The sequence below is a fragment of the Botryllus schlosseri genome, chromosome 16, assembly GCF_051294905.1.
Source record: "Botryllus schlosseri isolate E-star chromosome 16, Bs_hap1, whole genome shotgun sequence".
NCBI lineage: Eukaryota > Metazoa > Chordata > Ascidiacea > Stolidobranchia > Styelidae > Botryllus > Botryllus schlosseri.
The window spans coordinates 11,207,988-11,222,586 of record NC_137251.1 but is presented as its reverse complement, the minus strand read 5'-3'; the positions used below and the strand labels follow the sequence as shown (position 1 = coordinate 11,222,586).

Below are 14,599 nucleotides of genomic sequence, written 5' to 3'. Positions count from 1 at the left end.
CGAAATGCCTATAAATCATGCGTATTTCTCGGAGAAGGGCACCTAATAAGCAAGACATTTAGGGACACTAAATCGTGCTAAGCCCGAAAAGAAATTGAAAAATGTTGGAATAAGTTTCAAACAAAACGCTATGATTTATGACCATTTGCGAAATAATTTTGGGCCCTATTCAAGCTCGGCCTCTCTCCAATTGGGCGGTTTGGGGTGCCCCAGTTACGGTCCTGCACAAAATTAATGAATCGAAAACCAATGATCAAACTGCGCTGTCTAGCGATGAGTGAGCTCGCATCTGTTCTGTATTTGTCGCTCGCATGTCGTCAAATGAAACGTCTTGAACTTTAAGTCAAATCGAACATGTTTCCAGCCCCAATGTTACCTCACGAAGTTTTCAATCAGTTTAAAACAAGATGTTTTATTTATTTTATCAAAGGACAAGCCTTCAACATTGCATCTTGAAATTAAAGTATCAAATTGTAATGTACCTCGCGGACCGGCAGGAATGTCGTCGCGGACCGGCACCGGTCCGCGGACCGGCGGTTGAGAACCACTGTTCTAGCGCCGTATGGCTTCATCGTTGGCTGCGTAGGCTATTCCCAAATCGGCGGACATTTTCATCAGGGGTTTTCGATGGATTCGCAAAATCGATTAATTCCTCACAACGCTCTGTTTTTTCACTTAATATAAAACGTAGAATCAGGATATGTAGAAGCGAATGGAGGATGAATGTTACTGAAAAACCACACACAAGCTGTTGTCTACAATAGCGATCCTCCAATCCTAGCAAGAACCGAATCCTCGGCGATGCGTACAAATGCAATACGCCAGCGGTTCTCAACCGCCGGAATTCTAATATGCCTGGCGGACTGGCATAGATGTTCATTGATAAAATAAATGAAACATCAAATTTTAAACTGATTCATAACTTCGTGAGGTAACAGTAGGGCTGGAAACATGTTCGATTTGACTTAAAGTTCAAGACGTGTCATTTGACGACAAGCAAGTGACAAGTACACAGAACAGATACGAGCCGACTCATCGCTAAGCAGCACAGTTTGATCATTGGTTTTCGATTCATTCATTTTGTGCAGGACCGTAACGGGGGCACCCCAAACCGCCCAATTGGAGAGGGGCCGAGCTTGAATAGGGCTCAAAATTATTTCGCAAATGAACATAAATCATAGCATATTTGAAACTTTTTCTAACATTTTTTCTAACATTTGCGGGTGGCCGGTATAGCTGCTGTAATGTGTTTTCTTGCGGCACGCATTGTATTCGTACAGGTAGCCTAGTTTCCAGAGTAACCTGTTACCGGTGGCAGTGGGCAATGAGCAATGTAGCACGTAAAGGTGCTTGGTTCGACTCCGATACGATTCTTCTCTCGATATTGTCAAAGAGAATAAGAATATTATTAGAATTGGCGTGATCGGTTAAGCCCACGGCGTTCGGCGCGAAAGACTGTAAAGGTCTCTCGGTGGTAGCACGTTTATCTGGACAAGGCAATTTTACCTCGACTCGGCAGACTCACTGCCATAAAATCACATGGATGCCATCATGAATAATAATTAAATACGATCAAAACCCTCTAAATTTCACTCTCTAGCACCATATAATTGCAAAACACGGCTGCATACTCTGCATTTTGGCTTCATTTCAATTTTGAAAGTTCACCGGTCCGCCAGACATTTTTTGAAATTTTACCGGTCCGCGAGGTGAAAAAGGTTGAGAACCACTGCGCTAGAACATGATTTCCTTCTTACAACGGTGCTATATATTACAGTTGAAATTGTGAATTCAGGCACCAAACATGCTCACAGCGCAATTTCCGCAATATATTCAGGGCCAACCGTAAAAAATGGAATGAGTAAGGCCTTGAGTCTGCCCACGGCTTGACTCGGAAAACGCTTGCTCATACGCCGCATTTCGAGATCGACTCCAACCTCAGATCGTCATTGAATCCCAGCAAACACAAAACGGTAAAAGGATCATCCGGGATCATCTCCATTAGGTTCTGATTTTCTAAGTGTCGGGGGTATGTCTGAAATACGTGGAAAGGATGGTCTTTGGGTTACATTTAATCAGAATGAATTCATACTCGGTGTTATTCCATCTCATGCATTAGGCTTAGTTATATCCGGTAGTTAACCTAATAATGCCAATTTTTTATCTCTCGCCGGTATGACTAAAATGCGTAGAAAGGATGACTTTTGCGGTACATTCAATCGCGATCAATTCCTATCCGTTGCTCTTCGATCTCATGCGGTAGCTTCGTTATACCCATTAGAAAACATCATTTTCCCTTCGTTTTGTTACATGCTGTCCAACCACCCGGCTCCGGAACCTTCGGTTGGACAGACCAGTCATGCGTATAGTGTAGCGTGCTGACTGATGGTGATAGCGAAAAAGAGGAAGTATAAATATTCAGATTCAGAGTCTTCGGAGTGGTGTCTTTTGTGAGTTAGTTATTACTGTTAAGTGAATATTCCCAGATAGAACGTAGAGTTTGAGAGCAGTTCGTCAGTTTCAAGCGGCACGACTAGCTTGCTGGCTTGGGGCGGCTGGTGCTTTACCAAACGTATATATATTAGAATTAGGAGATCTCAGTGCGTTAATATAGCAGTTTGCTCTGAAATCTGTATGGGTATATGTGGGCTGGCTCCTGCTTCATCTTGCTTTTGCCGGCAATTCAAACTATAGCAGTGAATGAAGGTGTGCAACAGTGCATTGTCATAACTGAAATTGACGCAGAATCATTTCATGACATCCTTTGATACGGTAATCTGCAAGAATTTTTTGAAGCTGTTGATATTGTATGTAAGGACTTAAAAAGTATGATCATTGATGTGTTCAATATCTCAAAGTCATATCCAAATTATAAGCGTGCTGCTCACTGGTATATGATGTATTGATAAGATCAGTATGTATTAGTAATTAAGTCAGTGTTGGGATGACTCGAGTCATGACTTGACTCGAGTCACTTTTTCATATGACTTGACTTGACTCGAGTCACTTTGAAAAAATGACTTGACTTGACTTGACTCGGCGCTTCAAAAATGTGCATTGACTCGTGACTCGGAGAAAAATTTACGAGTCAATTTCAAGTCATCAAGTAAACGATGTCGATTAAATCACTGTATTTTGTGTTTATTCGTATCGTTCGCGACACGCCTGTGTCATTTCTGAGAGTAACCATACATTCACTGATTGTACGTTCACTGATCCTCTATTGTTACATCACAGATATATTGACCACAACCGAAATGATCACAGCTTACGCTGTCGTAGTAGCAGTAGATTAATCCAATAGCAAATATCGCAGGTGTTTCTTTAGGCGGCCCAGTTCTTACACTGATTACAGTGATCACCTTAACCAACCCTCTCGTATGATTTAAAAATCGAGCGAATATAATTTCTGCGTCTATAGTCTCACGGATGTGTAGATGGGAAGTGTATTGTATCATATCAATTTTTTTCAACTTCTGGTGGCTTCGTATTCAACCCTCTTGGTTAATAATAACAGACTGTAGCAAGTAGCTGTAGCTATAGGCCTACTATACAGTTACTCACACATTTTATTAGCAGTTCTACGTGTGCGTGAGCGATAAAACGCCTTCTTGCATGCATATTTACCTTTACATTCGTTATTTTATTCAAGATAAATGGCCAATTATTCTGTTTATCACACAGCTAGCAAAATGTAATGAGTATGAATCGTCACTGATACCGCGAAGATTCAATTTGACTTGAATTGTGACTTGACTCGTGACTCGACTTGACTTGACTTGACTTGACTCGAGTCACCTATAAAAAACGAGTGACTTGACTTGACTCGAGTCACCTTCGAAAATCGATTGACTTGACTTGACTCCAGTCAAAATGTGCAATGACTTGAGATGACTCGTGACTCGAAGGTAGTGACTTGATCCCAACACTGAATTAAGTAGCCTATAACCCAGAGTGGAATCGGTGGCAACAGCACGCGCAACGTCACGCGAGCATTTACATCTGATCACGCCAATTAATGAATTATGCTGACGTCACAAAGCGATACCAGTGTCCAGATCCAGAATAAGACGCTTGCGCTTTACAATGAACGCAAGCAAGAGTGGCATTCGCGCAACAGCGAATATGCGGCGTTAAACTAGTCCGACGTATACCAAGGTCTATTTTAGCACATTGCGTCGTTTAAGAAGTAATTCAGTATCGAATCAAAAAAGAGCGAAAAGTGTTTCCGTCACGCGGATGAAATTTTCCAATCACGAGAGAAATACGTCTGTCACGCACAACATGTTGTCGAAAACAACCACCGATTCCAGTCTGGGCTAAACTGGTTTGCACGACGCACCAATTTAATGTTATAGGCCTACTATAGAATTAGATCTCAGTTTCTCAGACTATGGAATGTTAACATGGAATGGCATCGACCGATTTTGCAGGTTTGTCCCGCTTCGCTGGGATTCGAGCGATTTCTCAGCAGCTGCTCTGTTGTACGGGAGCTTCACGTCTTTCGTCCGCCACGGAAGGCCTACCTGGAAACGACCGTTCAGTATGCGTGCCGTATCTTTCATTAAGGCGAGCGCGCGCTCATCGTCGATCGAATGTTGAGATTCGTAGGGGTCAACCCAAATGTCCGAAAAATCAGCGTTACAGCTAGAACACAATGGCAATGTACGCGAATCGAGATGCTTAGAAATGCGTGTATCAACATGTACGAAATTAATCTCGATAAAATTGGCACTATTAGGCTCGGAATCGGAGCTCGCCATGGTATAATCTGAGCCCCCAAGACACCAACCAAAGACCGAGAGCTCGGCTCCGGGCAAGCCGTTCTGAGGCTTGATAACTTCAGTGCTGGGGTAGCGCATTAGGAAATCTTTCGCAGGTTTGGTCACAGAAATGTTTCCTGTAATTCCAAGACTCAAAGCTGGGAAAATATCTTTAGAGGACTGGCGAGTTGCACAGCAACGATTATCGAGATCGGAATACACTAGTAACGTGGAATCGGCTTCATCAGAGGCTGAAAACGTGAGAGAAAGACGGCCGCCAAAAAAATTCTCTGAATTATCAGATGAATCATCCTATGGTATGCACAAACATTGTTTGCTGCTAGTTTTTGTGAACCAGTTTTGAAATAATTGATTAGTAACTTCAAATTTGTTTCCAATGTGAACTTCCTATCTGCTGGTTTTTCAAATATTCATTCACATTCTAACGGCAATAACAAAATGAATCTTGCAATAGGTGAGGAAAGCTCGAGAAACGTTCACTCACCGAGTATTCAAGACACTGAAGAGTCATCAAACAAGAATCCGAAGGCATCTTCTGGTGACCATAACACTACTGTGATCGCTCACGATGGTGAGTGTGTTAACACTAAACCAATGGTTCTCAACATTTTTTAGACACTCCCCCCTTTATGATAGTGAAAATTTTCGCGCCCCCCTTATCGTCATATCACAAAATCCAACGGGGATGCTAGCATCCCCAGCAGATTGTTTGATGCCATGGAAGGTTATGACTGAGACTGAGGATGAGAGAATTCAACAGTATGAAAATCGGGGTATATATAGAAAAACCTTAGTTGACCGCTTCTTCGCGCCCCCTTCAGATGCTCTCACGCCCCCAGGTTGAGAACCACTGCGCTAATAGACTTAGACTTGGACTTGTGGAAACTACTGGATTTTCAATTTTCAAAATGCGCAACTAGAACTACTCAATTTTTAAAACTCGCAACTAGAACCACTCAATTTTCAATCGAAAACGATAGTTATTAGTTTGTAGCCTACAAGTCTGACATAAAAGTATTTTTTGGCAAATGAATGAAATGCATTTTCCTACAGATAAGCAAAGAACAACTGAAAAAGCCTGTCCCGCCGAGAACACCGGTCAAGTTAACATGCTTGGTGTGTAATAAAGTCTTTTTGTATGGCACTAATTATTGACCTATAATTCAACAAAACCTCCAGGTAATGAAAGTGAATGCGGATTCAGTCACGGTTCCGAAATGCCCGACTCGTATTCATTTGGCGGAGACATTACTGCATCTGCTAGAATCGGTATGTAATTCTGAGATACTAATTTGATTTCAGCTGGTCAAACAGATCCCATTGATACATGAATTTTAAATTTCAGAAAACACCATGCAAGAAATGAAGGCAACTTTGGAAAGATTGGAGCCTATCATGATGGAGATTAGGCAGAGCATAAGAGGAAGAAGTGATAAAAAGAGATCAGAGTTGATCCTAGAAGATATAATCCCAGAGCCACTCACCACAAAGGAGGATTTAAAGAAGTTCGATGACAAATTGAATGACAGCAAAGCCTTCGCAAGAGATGCGGTATGTTGAATCTGTTATTTTTAGAAATTCATCAGGCAAAGTTGTCGATCGTAATGCTTGGATCGTTTTTAGGCGTATTTTAGCATCTTCGAGATGCAACTCTGCTCTGAACGTGGACGGTCATGAACAGTCAGCTAATTTTTTTCCTATATTGACATAACAGATATTTGCACTCAGTACCGTAGGCGGCGACAATCTTGGTCAGTCAGCAAGAAGCATCATGAAGAAAGTTGCCAGTGCTGGTGTCTGGAGCAATTATAGCCGAGTCGGAAAGAATGGGAAAGACCCTTTCATCAACCTCCATTTGAACAAGATCATATACCGTAAGAGACTCTCATGATATGCTGCAAATGTCACTGTGTTTTTATTGTCTAGTCAACCCCGCTCATGTGCTATTGAGGCTTCATGCAATGTGAATTTTCTTTGAAAATAAATAGTATAACTGGTTGGCGGTACCAAATTTGAATACTGCTTTTAAAAGTACATTAATGATAAACGTCTATTAAAATCCACTTATCCAAAAGCTACCAGCACGATGAAGGAAACAAAACAGAGTTGAATTCAAAACCAAATAAAGAATTATGACACAATAATGTCAAATTTAGAAATACCATCAATTGAGCCAGAACATAGCAACAATTCAGCGTATAACAGTAATGCGAGCGTGAGATACAGTTACGCAAGCGTTGCTATACGCTGCTTTATTGCTACGTACCTGCTCCATCGATGTTATTTATAAATTCGCTATGATCGTGTGATTATTCTCCATTTGGTATTGACTTCAACTCTGTTGTGTTTCCTTTATCGTGCCGGTAGCTTTTGGATAAGTGGATTGCGAAAAGTTCTTAGGGTTTCAATAGACGTTTATCATTAACGTTACGGAATATTTATTTATTATTCTTGATGTCAACGCTTCTAAAAATCGTTTTAGGAGCTTGCAAGAAGATTCATGTTGGGACGAACGAAAAAGATTATATTCATGTTATCGGGGAAGCACTGCGGCACTTCCCAAGTCAGAAAGGGGGATGCCGATGGAAGGTAGGATTTTTTCGTATGTTCACTGAAATCATAGGCCAATGGTTATCAACCTTTTGTCTTGGCGAACCCCTTATGCACCGTCACGGACCTCCACGGACTCCCCAAGTTTTAGTACAAATCAATTATCGTACACCCGTCATCTGCCTTATTGAAATTTTAGCTGCAGGGTACTAATGAACAGCGATAAAATGACTTTACTTAAATTTACCACGATACTATTTATGCAGTAATTGTGAAAACTTTTATAAATTTACAGCGAATTCTGTAGCCGCATTTCTTGAAATACGCGGTCGAGTCTCAAAATTCCGCGTGGTGGATTTGATATGAGCGAGTACCGAAAATCCATGACCTCAAGTCGCAATATATATGGCACCAAAATTTAAAAAAAAACGAAACATACAACGTCCAGCCTAAAGTCGAGCAGCTCATCTTGGAAGTTATTCTGGAATAGCGGTTATGTATATCACATGAAAATGGATTTTTGCAAACAGATTTTTCTAAAACCCCTACAAAACATCTCGAAACAGCAATATGTTTACGGTATTGGCAATTTGGCAATTAAAATGGGTTTGCACAGTAAAATATTTCATCTTAGATGGCCATTGTGTTTATGAAGCGAAACTGCTCGTGATTTCTCTAATTTTAAAAATACAAATTATGTTCATCAAACATTATTTTTCGCGGACCCCATGAAAATGCTTCATAGACCCCCAGGGGTCCGTGAACCCCCGGTCAAGAACCACTGTCCTAGGCTATTGCAGGACCTAGCACACATGCGAATCGGGTTTTCCAACTGCATCACTAAAAGTAATAAACTTGCTGGAGTGGCCACTTGCTGGAGTAGCCAATGTAAAATCCGAAAGTCATTCTCGTTTAGACTTACTGTGTGTTTAGCAGTTGAAACCTATTAAAATGCGTCAGCATTTAAATAAAAATATAACCAGAGTAAGAATATCATATAAAATTATCGTGGTGAAGTATGATAAGACAAATAACTTGCCTAGTGCAGTTTTTAGATTTTTAGTAAGCATTCTATCAATATTTTTATTACGTTTCTTGAGCCCCCCGGCCGTAGTTTTCGATCCCCTGGTCTGAATTTACCTTTGGAAAATTTTGATATGTTCACCACATCACAATGAAAATTTATAATAGTAACTTCATCATAAGTACAGACGCACAGTAGAGTAGAAGAGTAGTCGATCATTATGTGCAAAGAACCATGATCATTTAGAAAACGTCATCCAACACGCATTTTTGTGACATAATCCATTTGGCTATTGCACAGTATTGATGTTGATCATAGCAAACAGCTTTTGATATGTCATTAGCCCTGTAGCAAATGCTTCACAGTCTGCCCTGGAGTCTGAATGAATGCCTTAGCTAATCGGTGTTTCTGTCTTATCTTTACAGGAGGTTGTTAAAAAAAGAAAACTAAGTGACACCATATCTTCAGACGAGGATGAAGGTGCTGAAGATACGTATTATTAAGCTTGCTGAAATGAAAGTTATTTTTTCGTTCGTTCTTTCTTTTCGTTTGAATTTTTTAACGTTCTTTCTTTTCGTTTGAATTTTTAATAACAGCAATTCAAAGCTATGATTTGTTTGTTCTCAAGATCATGTTTGCCTGCAGTATTGACAGTATTGCGGAGCGTTATAAGTACGTTGTAACGAGGCATTACGAGGAAGTACCTAGAAACGAGTCGACAAGGCAGGGATAATCTTTTTACATTCTCGCCAAGCCGTAATAAAGACAGTCTCGCAGATTGTAGGAAGTACGTGAAAAAGGGGCCTTATGCACCATCTCGCAGAGCGTTGGAAGTACGGTGAAACGAGTCGACAAGGCAGGGTCTTCTTACATTCCCGCCACGCCCAAATAAAAACGGATTTTCTTCATTCCTAGTCTGTACCTGTGTTTGCTGGGATACCATAACCACAAAAGTACAACTCGAAAGAGCGCCAAGCTCGACTCCAGTCGAACTCAAACTCGTTCTCTCGCCTCGCTTTCTGAATACCGATTCTTACGCAATGTTGACGCAAAATGAGTTTGAGCACCGAGTAAGGTTTCTTGAATATGGGCCACTGTCTCCTCTCTCGACCAAATTCACGTTCTTCTTCCCTCAATCAAAATGTATTTACGCGCAAGTTCGTTAAAAAAATAATTTTTGAGTCAGTTTCGTGAGTCTTTTTAATTGGAGCGCGAAATACGACAGTGTGTTTGTGTAATGTGTATGCCTGCGAATTGAAAGCCATTGCTGCGCCAAGTGCGCACATTCATTACTCTAACAAGGTTTTGCTAAGTTTTATCGGGAAATGCAGCAATGCAGCGCAAACGTCGTTATAATGAGCAAACAATTGTCGCGATGTCAGACTCGGACGGAATTATACTGATTAGATGCGCGCTTTCTCGTTTGCTATAATCTGTAGGCTGCTAATTATTGTCTGTTTTATGCACTCGCATTCCCTCGATGTCACTTGTCTTGTCAGTGTTTGATTTGTTATTGATACTGCGCATTGTTCAGTGCGCGGCGTTGAATTACGTCGTCAAGTATTGATGCAACAAAAGATTCTCGTGGCGCAAATTCGGAATTTATTCGATTAGTTTGAGCGGAAACCAAAAAACTTCATTGCTGGGCGGACTCTATTGGGCGCAACCATATCGCGGATCGACTTTCAAACCATCAGGATTTGTATTTCTATTGATAAGGTTGCGGCATGCGCCCATATTGCTCTTGCTGCAATCACACCTGGATAATTGAAATCGCTCTGTTTCACGATCAAATTCGACTGGCTTATCTGGACCTACGTAGGCCCCGGGCTGAAAGTAAGCAGCGCGTTGTCGGTATTAAAACCCTAGGTGCGTAGCAGTGATGAGCATCGGAGCGGAGTCGGAGTGAATTCGGAGCGGAGTTTTGCCGATTTTGTGACAGTCGGAGCGGAGTCGGAGTTCACTACAGATATTTTTTCGGAGAATTTCGGAGTATTGTAACTTTTGTCTCCGATATCTTTGGATAGCTCGGACCAGAATACACTATTGATTATGATTACAAACCAAAACACAGACGGTTGACACCTTGTGAAGTTGTAATATGACGAGTAACATGCAAAAATGATTGCCAAGCGCATAAAAATCAGCCATCTGCGCTGCAATTGGGGACTGGAGAGTAAACAATACTATGAGACCAACCATATTATCACATGTACCATGTTGTACCATGTGTACCATGTACCATGCTTGCCACTGTTTCGGTTACTTGACGAGATTCATCGGAGTATCTCGGAGTCTGGGATTAAGCTCTTCGGAGTCGGAGGGAGTTTTCCTCAGACACTAAAGTTGTCGGAGGGATTCGAAGTCTCAAAAAGCACTATCCGCTCATCACTGGTGCGTAGCCAGTGAGTTTCTCATTTAAAACTAGCAATCCCGTCCTTTTGAAATGCCAATTCACTAATTCGTATTATCGATGCTGCCTACGGCAAATTAGCGAGAATAATTTGTATGCAAAATGGGTCATTGACATCTGACGTGCGCTATCGTCTCTTGTCTGATTTAGCGCGTCCGCATGCAGGCCTGCACGCTATAATCACTGGCATGAGCTATCAGGTGTACCAGGCTAGGCCTGATATCGTTACCAGCCTGAACTATCGAGTCTACAGCAGGACTGGCGCATGTCATTACTAGTAACTACGCTGGCCTAAATTATAGGGACTGCTTCAGGCCTCGCATGATTTGCCTGCTATCTCTACTTATGCGATTGTTATGTCATACTGGCTTAAGAGTGACTGCGTGGAATAAAATAACTTTGAATCTGCGCAATTGGCCACGAACAGACTAGAACGGACGTAATTGATTAGCGCTAATACTAAAACATCAGAAGGGTGTGTCAAGGCCGAGTTATCAAAAGATACGACAGGCCTGAATCACCTGAAATCGGTGCCGTTACAGAACCGATTCCACGGCAGACTTCAGTCGTATTAAGTTGTGAAATTGTTCGTCATCAGCGAGGTTGCGTATTCAATTGTTCGCGCGCGTATTGGTGAATTGTTGATACTGGAGCGAGATCGAGGAATCGCTAATTAACCGCTGGACTCGCTGGCAAGCTTACGCGCACTTATGCGCGTTAATTCGTCAACACGACGAAGCTTGTCCTATCCATGTATTATGAGCATTTACGCATGTGCTTAACCGTTGTAAATTGATGCTGGCTTGATAAATTTGAAACAATTTTAGACCCCTCGCTTTTTTCATCTCGCCACCCCATGTAAAAATAAAAGTCGGCGCCTATGCTTACACTAATTTTATTTACAACAGCCTCTAATCCTTGGTTAGGTACACGAGTAAACAACACTTGCTATAGATCTAATGTGCTAATTGTTATAGTTGAAGAACGGTAAATTCTGTTGTTAGCCAACATGGATGTGTGCCAAAATTCCAATATTTTGCATTCAAATATGCCAAACGTCAACACTGGCATCAGCTACTATCACCTACATTCCTACAATAAGGTCCGTATACAAACACGACCATATACGGTGGATACTTCCGAGCAAGTGAGCAACTGATACCGATTGAACTCCTTCTTTTTTCCATGCAGTGACGTAATCCCCTCGCGCGGAAATGTTATCTCAAACTTTGCATTATACACGCACCGGGAGCGTTCCTCACTTGTGAACTAGAAAAGCCTAGCTACCAACAAGTTTTCAGAATTGCTTCCAAACGACAAAATTTACGGGCTCACTGTACTTAACATCGTGTTTATTTGAATTATTCCACGACGGAAAAAGTGAGAAACATGGACAATTTTCGTTCGCACTCATCCGGATTTTTCATTCGCACTATTCGCACCACGCTCGTCATTCGCACCGAAATTTTTTTCATTCGCACTAGTGCGAACCGTCACACAGGTTGAAAAGCACCTGGCCTACTGCACGTTAATAACGAAAGGAACACTGAAAAATGACTTCGTGCGACAATTTCGTAGTACGAATGTATCAAGTAGACAACAAGAAATATGGTTGATTGCAAACGAGAAAGCGTGTATTCTAATCAGTGTCGCCACGAATGGGTTTTGAGTTTGACACCGTATTGAGTAGCTTTCGTCGCGGCAATTTTTTTCTCATTATATCGGTGTTTAAGCTGTATTGCTGCATTTCCCGATTAATCTCACTGGCAAAGCCTTGCTAGAGAAACGAATATGCGCAGAAGAAATGAATTCCAATTTGCAGGCACACACCAACACACCCTCCAATTTCGCGCTGCGATTACCAAGACTATCACGAAGCTAGCTAGATCATGAATGGTTTTGTAAACGAACATGAGCGCACATAATTTAGATTTCAGAAAAGCAGGACGTCTATTTGGGCGCCTGGCAGGAAGAGGGGATCTAGGATGGTGCTTCTCAGCACACGCTAGGCGCGTAGCCAGTCGAAAAATTAGGGGGTTTTGAATTTACCAATATAGCATCAATTCAATTGCGGGAGTGCTGTCAATTAGTGAGTCCCTGATCTCTGGTGAACAATTAAATACGCGCGCGTATTACGCAGTCCCGGCGACAGTTTTCGCAAATCAAAATGTCCGAACTTGATGGCACCGATTTCAAACCTTTGTCGTCTTTCAGAACTTGAGCCACGATTGATACACATCTTCAAGTATTAGCGGGAATTAATTACGCACGTTAAAGTCTGTTTGCAGCGATTCGATGTTATTCAGTTTCGCGATGTCGCTTTTTAATCAATATATGACATAAAACAATCACTAATTAGCGTAAACTCGACCGCATTGTCTCCAAACCAGCGAGAGATAGGAGCCAAAGCATGCTAGGCACGAGACGCGATAGTTAGGCCAGCAATGATAACTTCCACTCCAGGCCTATTGCAGATGCTATTGTGTAGACCAGCGGTGATATCGTGCACAGTGCACACCAGGCCGAAGCCGCCAATGCAGATGCGATTGAACAATGTTCATGTTCAAGCCTGCGGAACCAGGCTTGATCGAGACTCGATAAATCAGGCTAGCGACGTTTGCTACGCACACAAGAACGGGAACGAATGACCTAATTTCGAGACCATCTCAGCCGGAGATCATCACAGACTCTTCTCGCTAATTGACAACACGTTTCTCGCAAATCAGCTGCGCGGAACACTGATAACACAATTATTGAATTGCAACTGATTATTAGAGTTAGGATGATCATTTCAAAATGACGGGGTTTCGCGTTTCAAATAGGGAAGTTCGACTCCCGAAACCCCCGTGGCTACGCGCCTGGCACACGCGTGTATCGAAATCGAAAACATCTCTGACGAGGTCGCATCGATTCGTCTGATTACTATAATTACTGGTCACAAATCACTTAGGCGTTTGAGCATTTTGTACGAGGTGGCCGCCACCTCGTAAGTCTGCGCCTATGCTGCGCAGCGCCGTAACAGCACTTCGTCAGGCCCCCCCAAACGTTGGTCTTTGGGCCCCCCATAGGGTGATAAACCTAACTTCTGGGGGGGTTTGCCCCCCAGACCCCCCCTCAGGCTATACGCTGTTTACTGCTACATGTCATCTACATTGGGTGTCCATTTAGTGAGTCAGCTTTTCTCGGTTGAACGCGCGAAGCGCGTAGAAATTTCTATAATTCATGACTGAATCTGTCAATATGATCGGGGATTGCATATATATTCGTATTAATTTTTACCCTCTCTCTGCTCATGTAATCTGATTTACCGGTAGAGCTGAGTGAGGTGTGTTTGAAAAGGTAAGAACCCTCAATAGCTAAACATCTCCGGAAGTATACTGTATAGGCCTACCCGTTGACAGGAACGAAACAGCACTTCGTCAGGCCCCCAAAAAACTTGAGTCATGGGCTTCCATTAGGTGATAAACCGTCCCTCATCACGTTGTTCACTTTTACCACGAAGTTATAGTGCAGGGCTGGCCAACCGTTTCAGCCAAAGGGCCACATTCGATTGACGAAATATTGCGCGGGCCACTTACCGCGCGAAGCGCGAATTTTTTTGAAGTTCATAGGTCAATAATATTGTCATTTGAGTATATTGCGGGCCTGCCGTATATCGCTGGGCTGACTTTGCAAGGACTGGGCTATTCGGCGCATGGACATATCGATATCGAAAGCTGCGACCAACAAGCGTCAATCTTTCCGTGCCTAGGTTTCATAGTCAACGATCTTACTGCGAGCGCAAACGCAAGGTCGCATATGTTGAACGACACTTTGTCCCGTAATCGC

General features: G+C 42.3%; 1 protein-coding gene across 1 annotated transcript; it reads left to right on the top strand.

Moving 5' to 3' along the window:
* The first annotated feature begins 4,893 nt into the window (after nucleotides 1-4,893).
* On the top strand, nucleotides 4,894-8,967 carry LOC145458714 (uncharacterized). The gene is made up of 8 exons (XM_080337172.1): nucleotides 4,894-5,080; nucleotides 5,239-5,355; nucleotides 5,838-5,900; nucleotides 5,964-6,053; nucleotides 6,130-6,335; nucleotides 6,499-6,658; nucleotides 7,267-7,373; nucleotides 8,784-8,967. The coding sequence occupies exons 1-8, from the start codon at nucleotides 4,894-4,896 to the stop codon at nucleotides 8,859-8,861; spliced, it is 1,008 nt and encodes a 335-aa protein (XP_080193298.1). The 3' UTR covers nucleotides 8,862-8,967.
* Nucleotides 8,968-14,599: the final 5,632 nt, after the last annotated feature.

What these genes read in the sequence shown, in the direction of transcription:
- LOC145458714 (XM_080337172.1), top strand. Translation starts at nt 4,894, where the DNA reads ATGTTTCCTGTAATTCCAAGACTCAAAGCTGGGAAAATATCTTTAGAG. An exon ending in ATCAGATGAATCATCCTATG is followed by an intron (nt 5,081 to 5,238) that starts GTATGCACAAAC and finishes ATCTTGCAATAG; the next exon opens with GTGAGGAAAGCTCGAGAAAC. An exon ending in TTTGAACAAGATCATATACC is followed by an intron (nt 6,659 to 7,266) that starts GTAAGAGACTCT and finishes AAATCGTTTTAG; the next exon opens with GAGCTTGCAAGAAGATTCAT.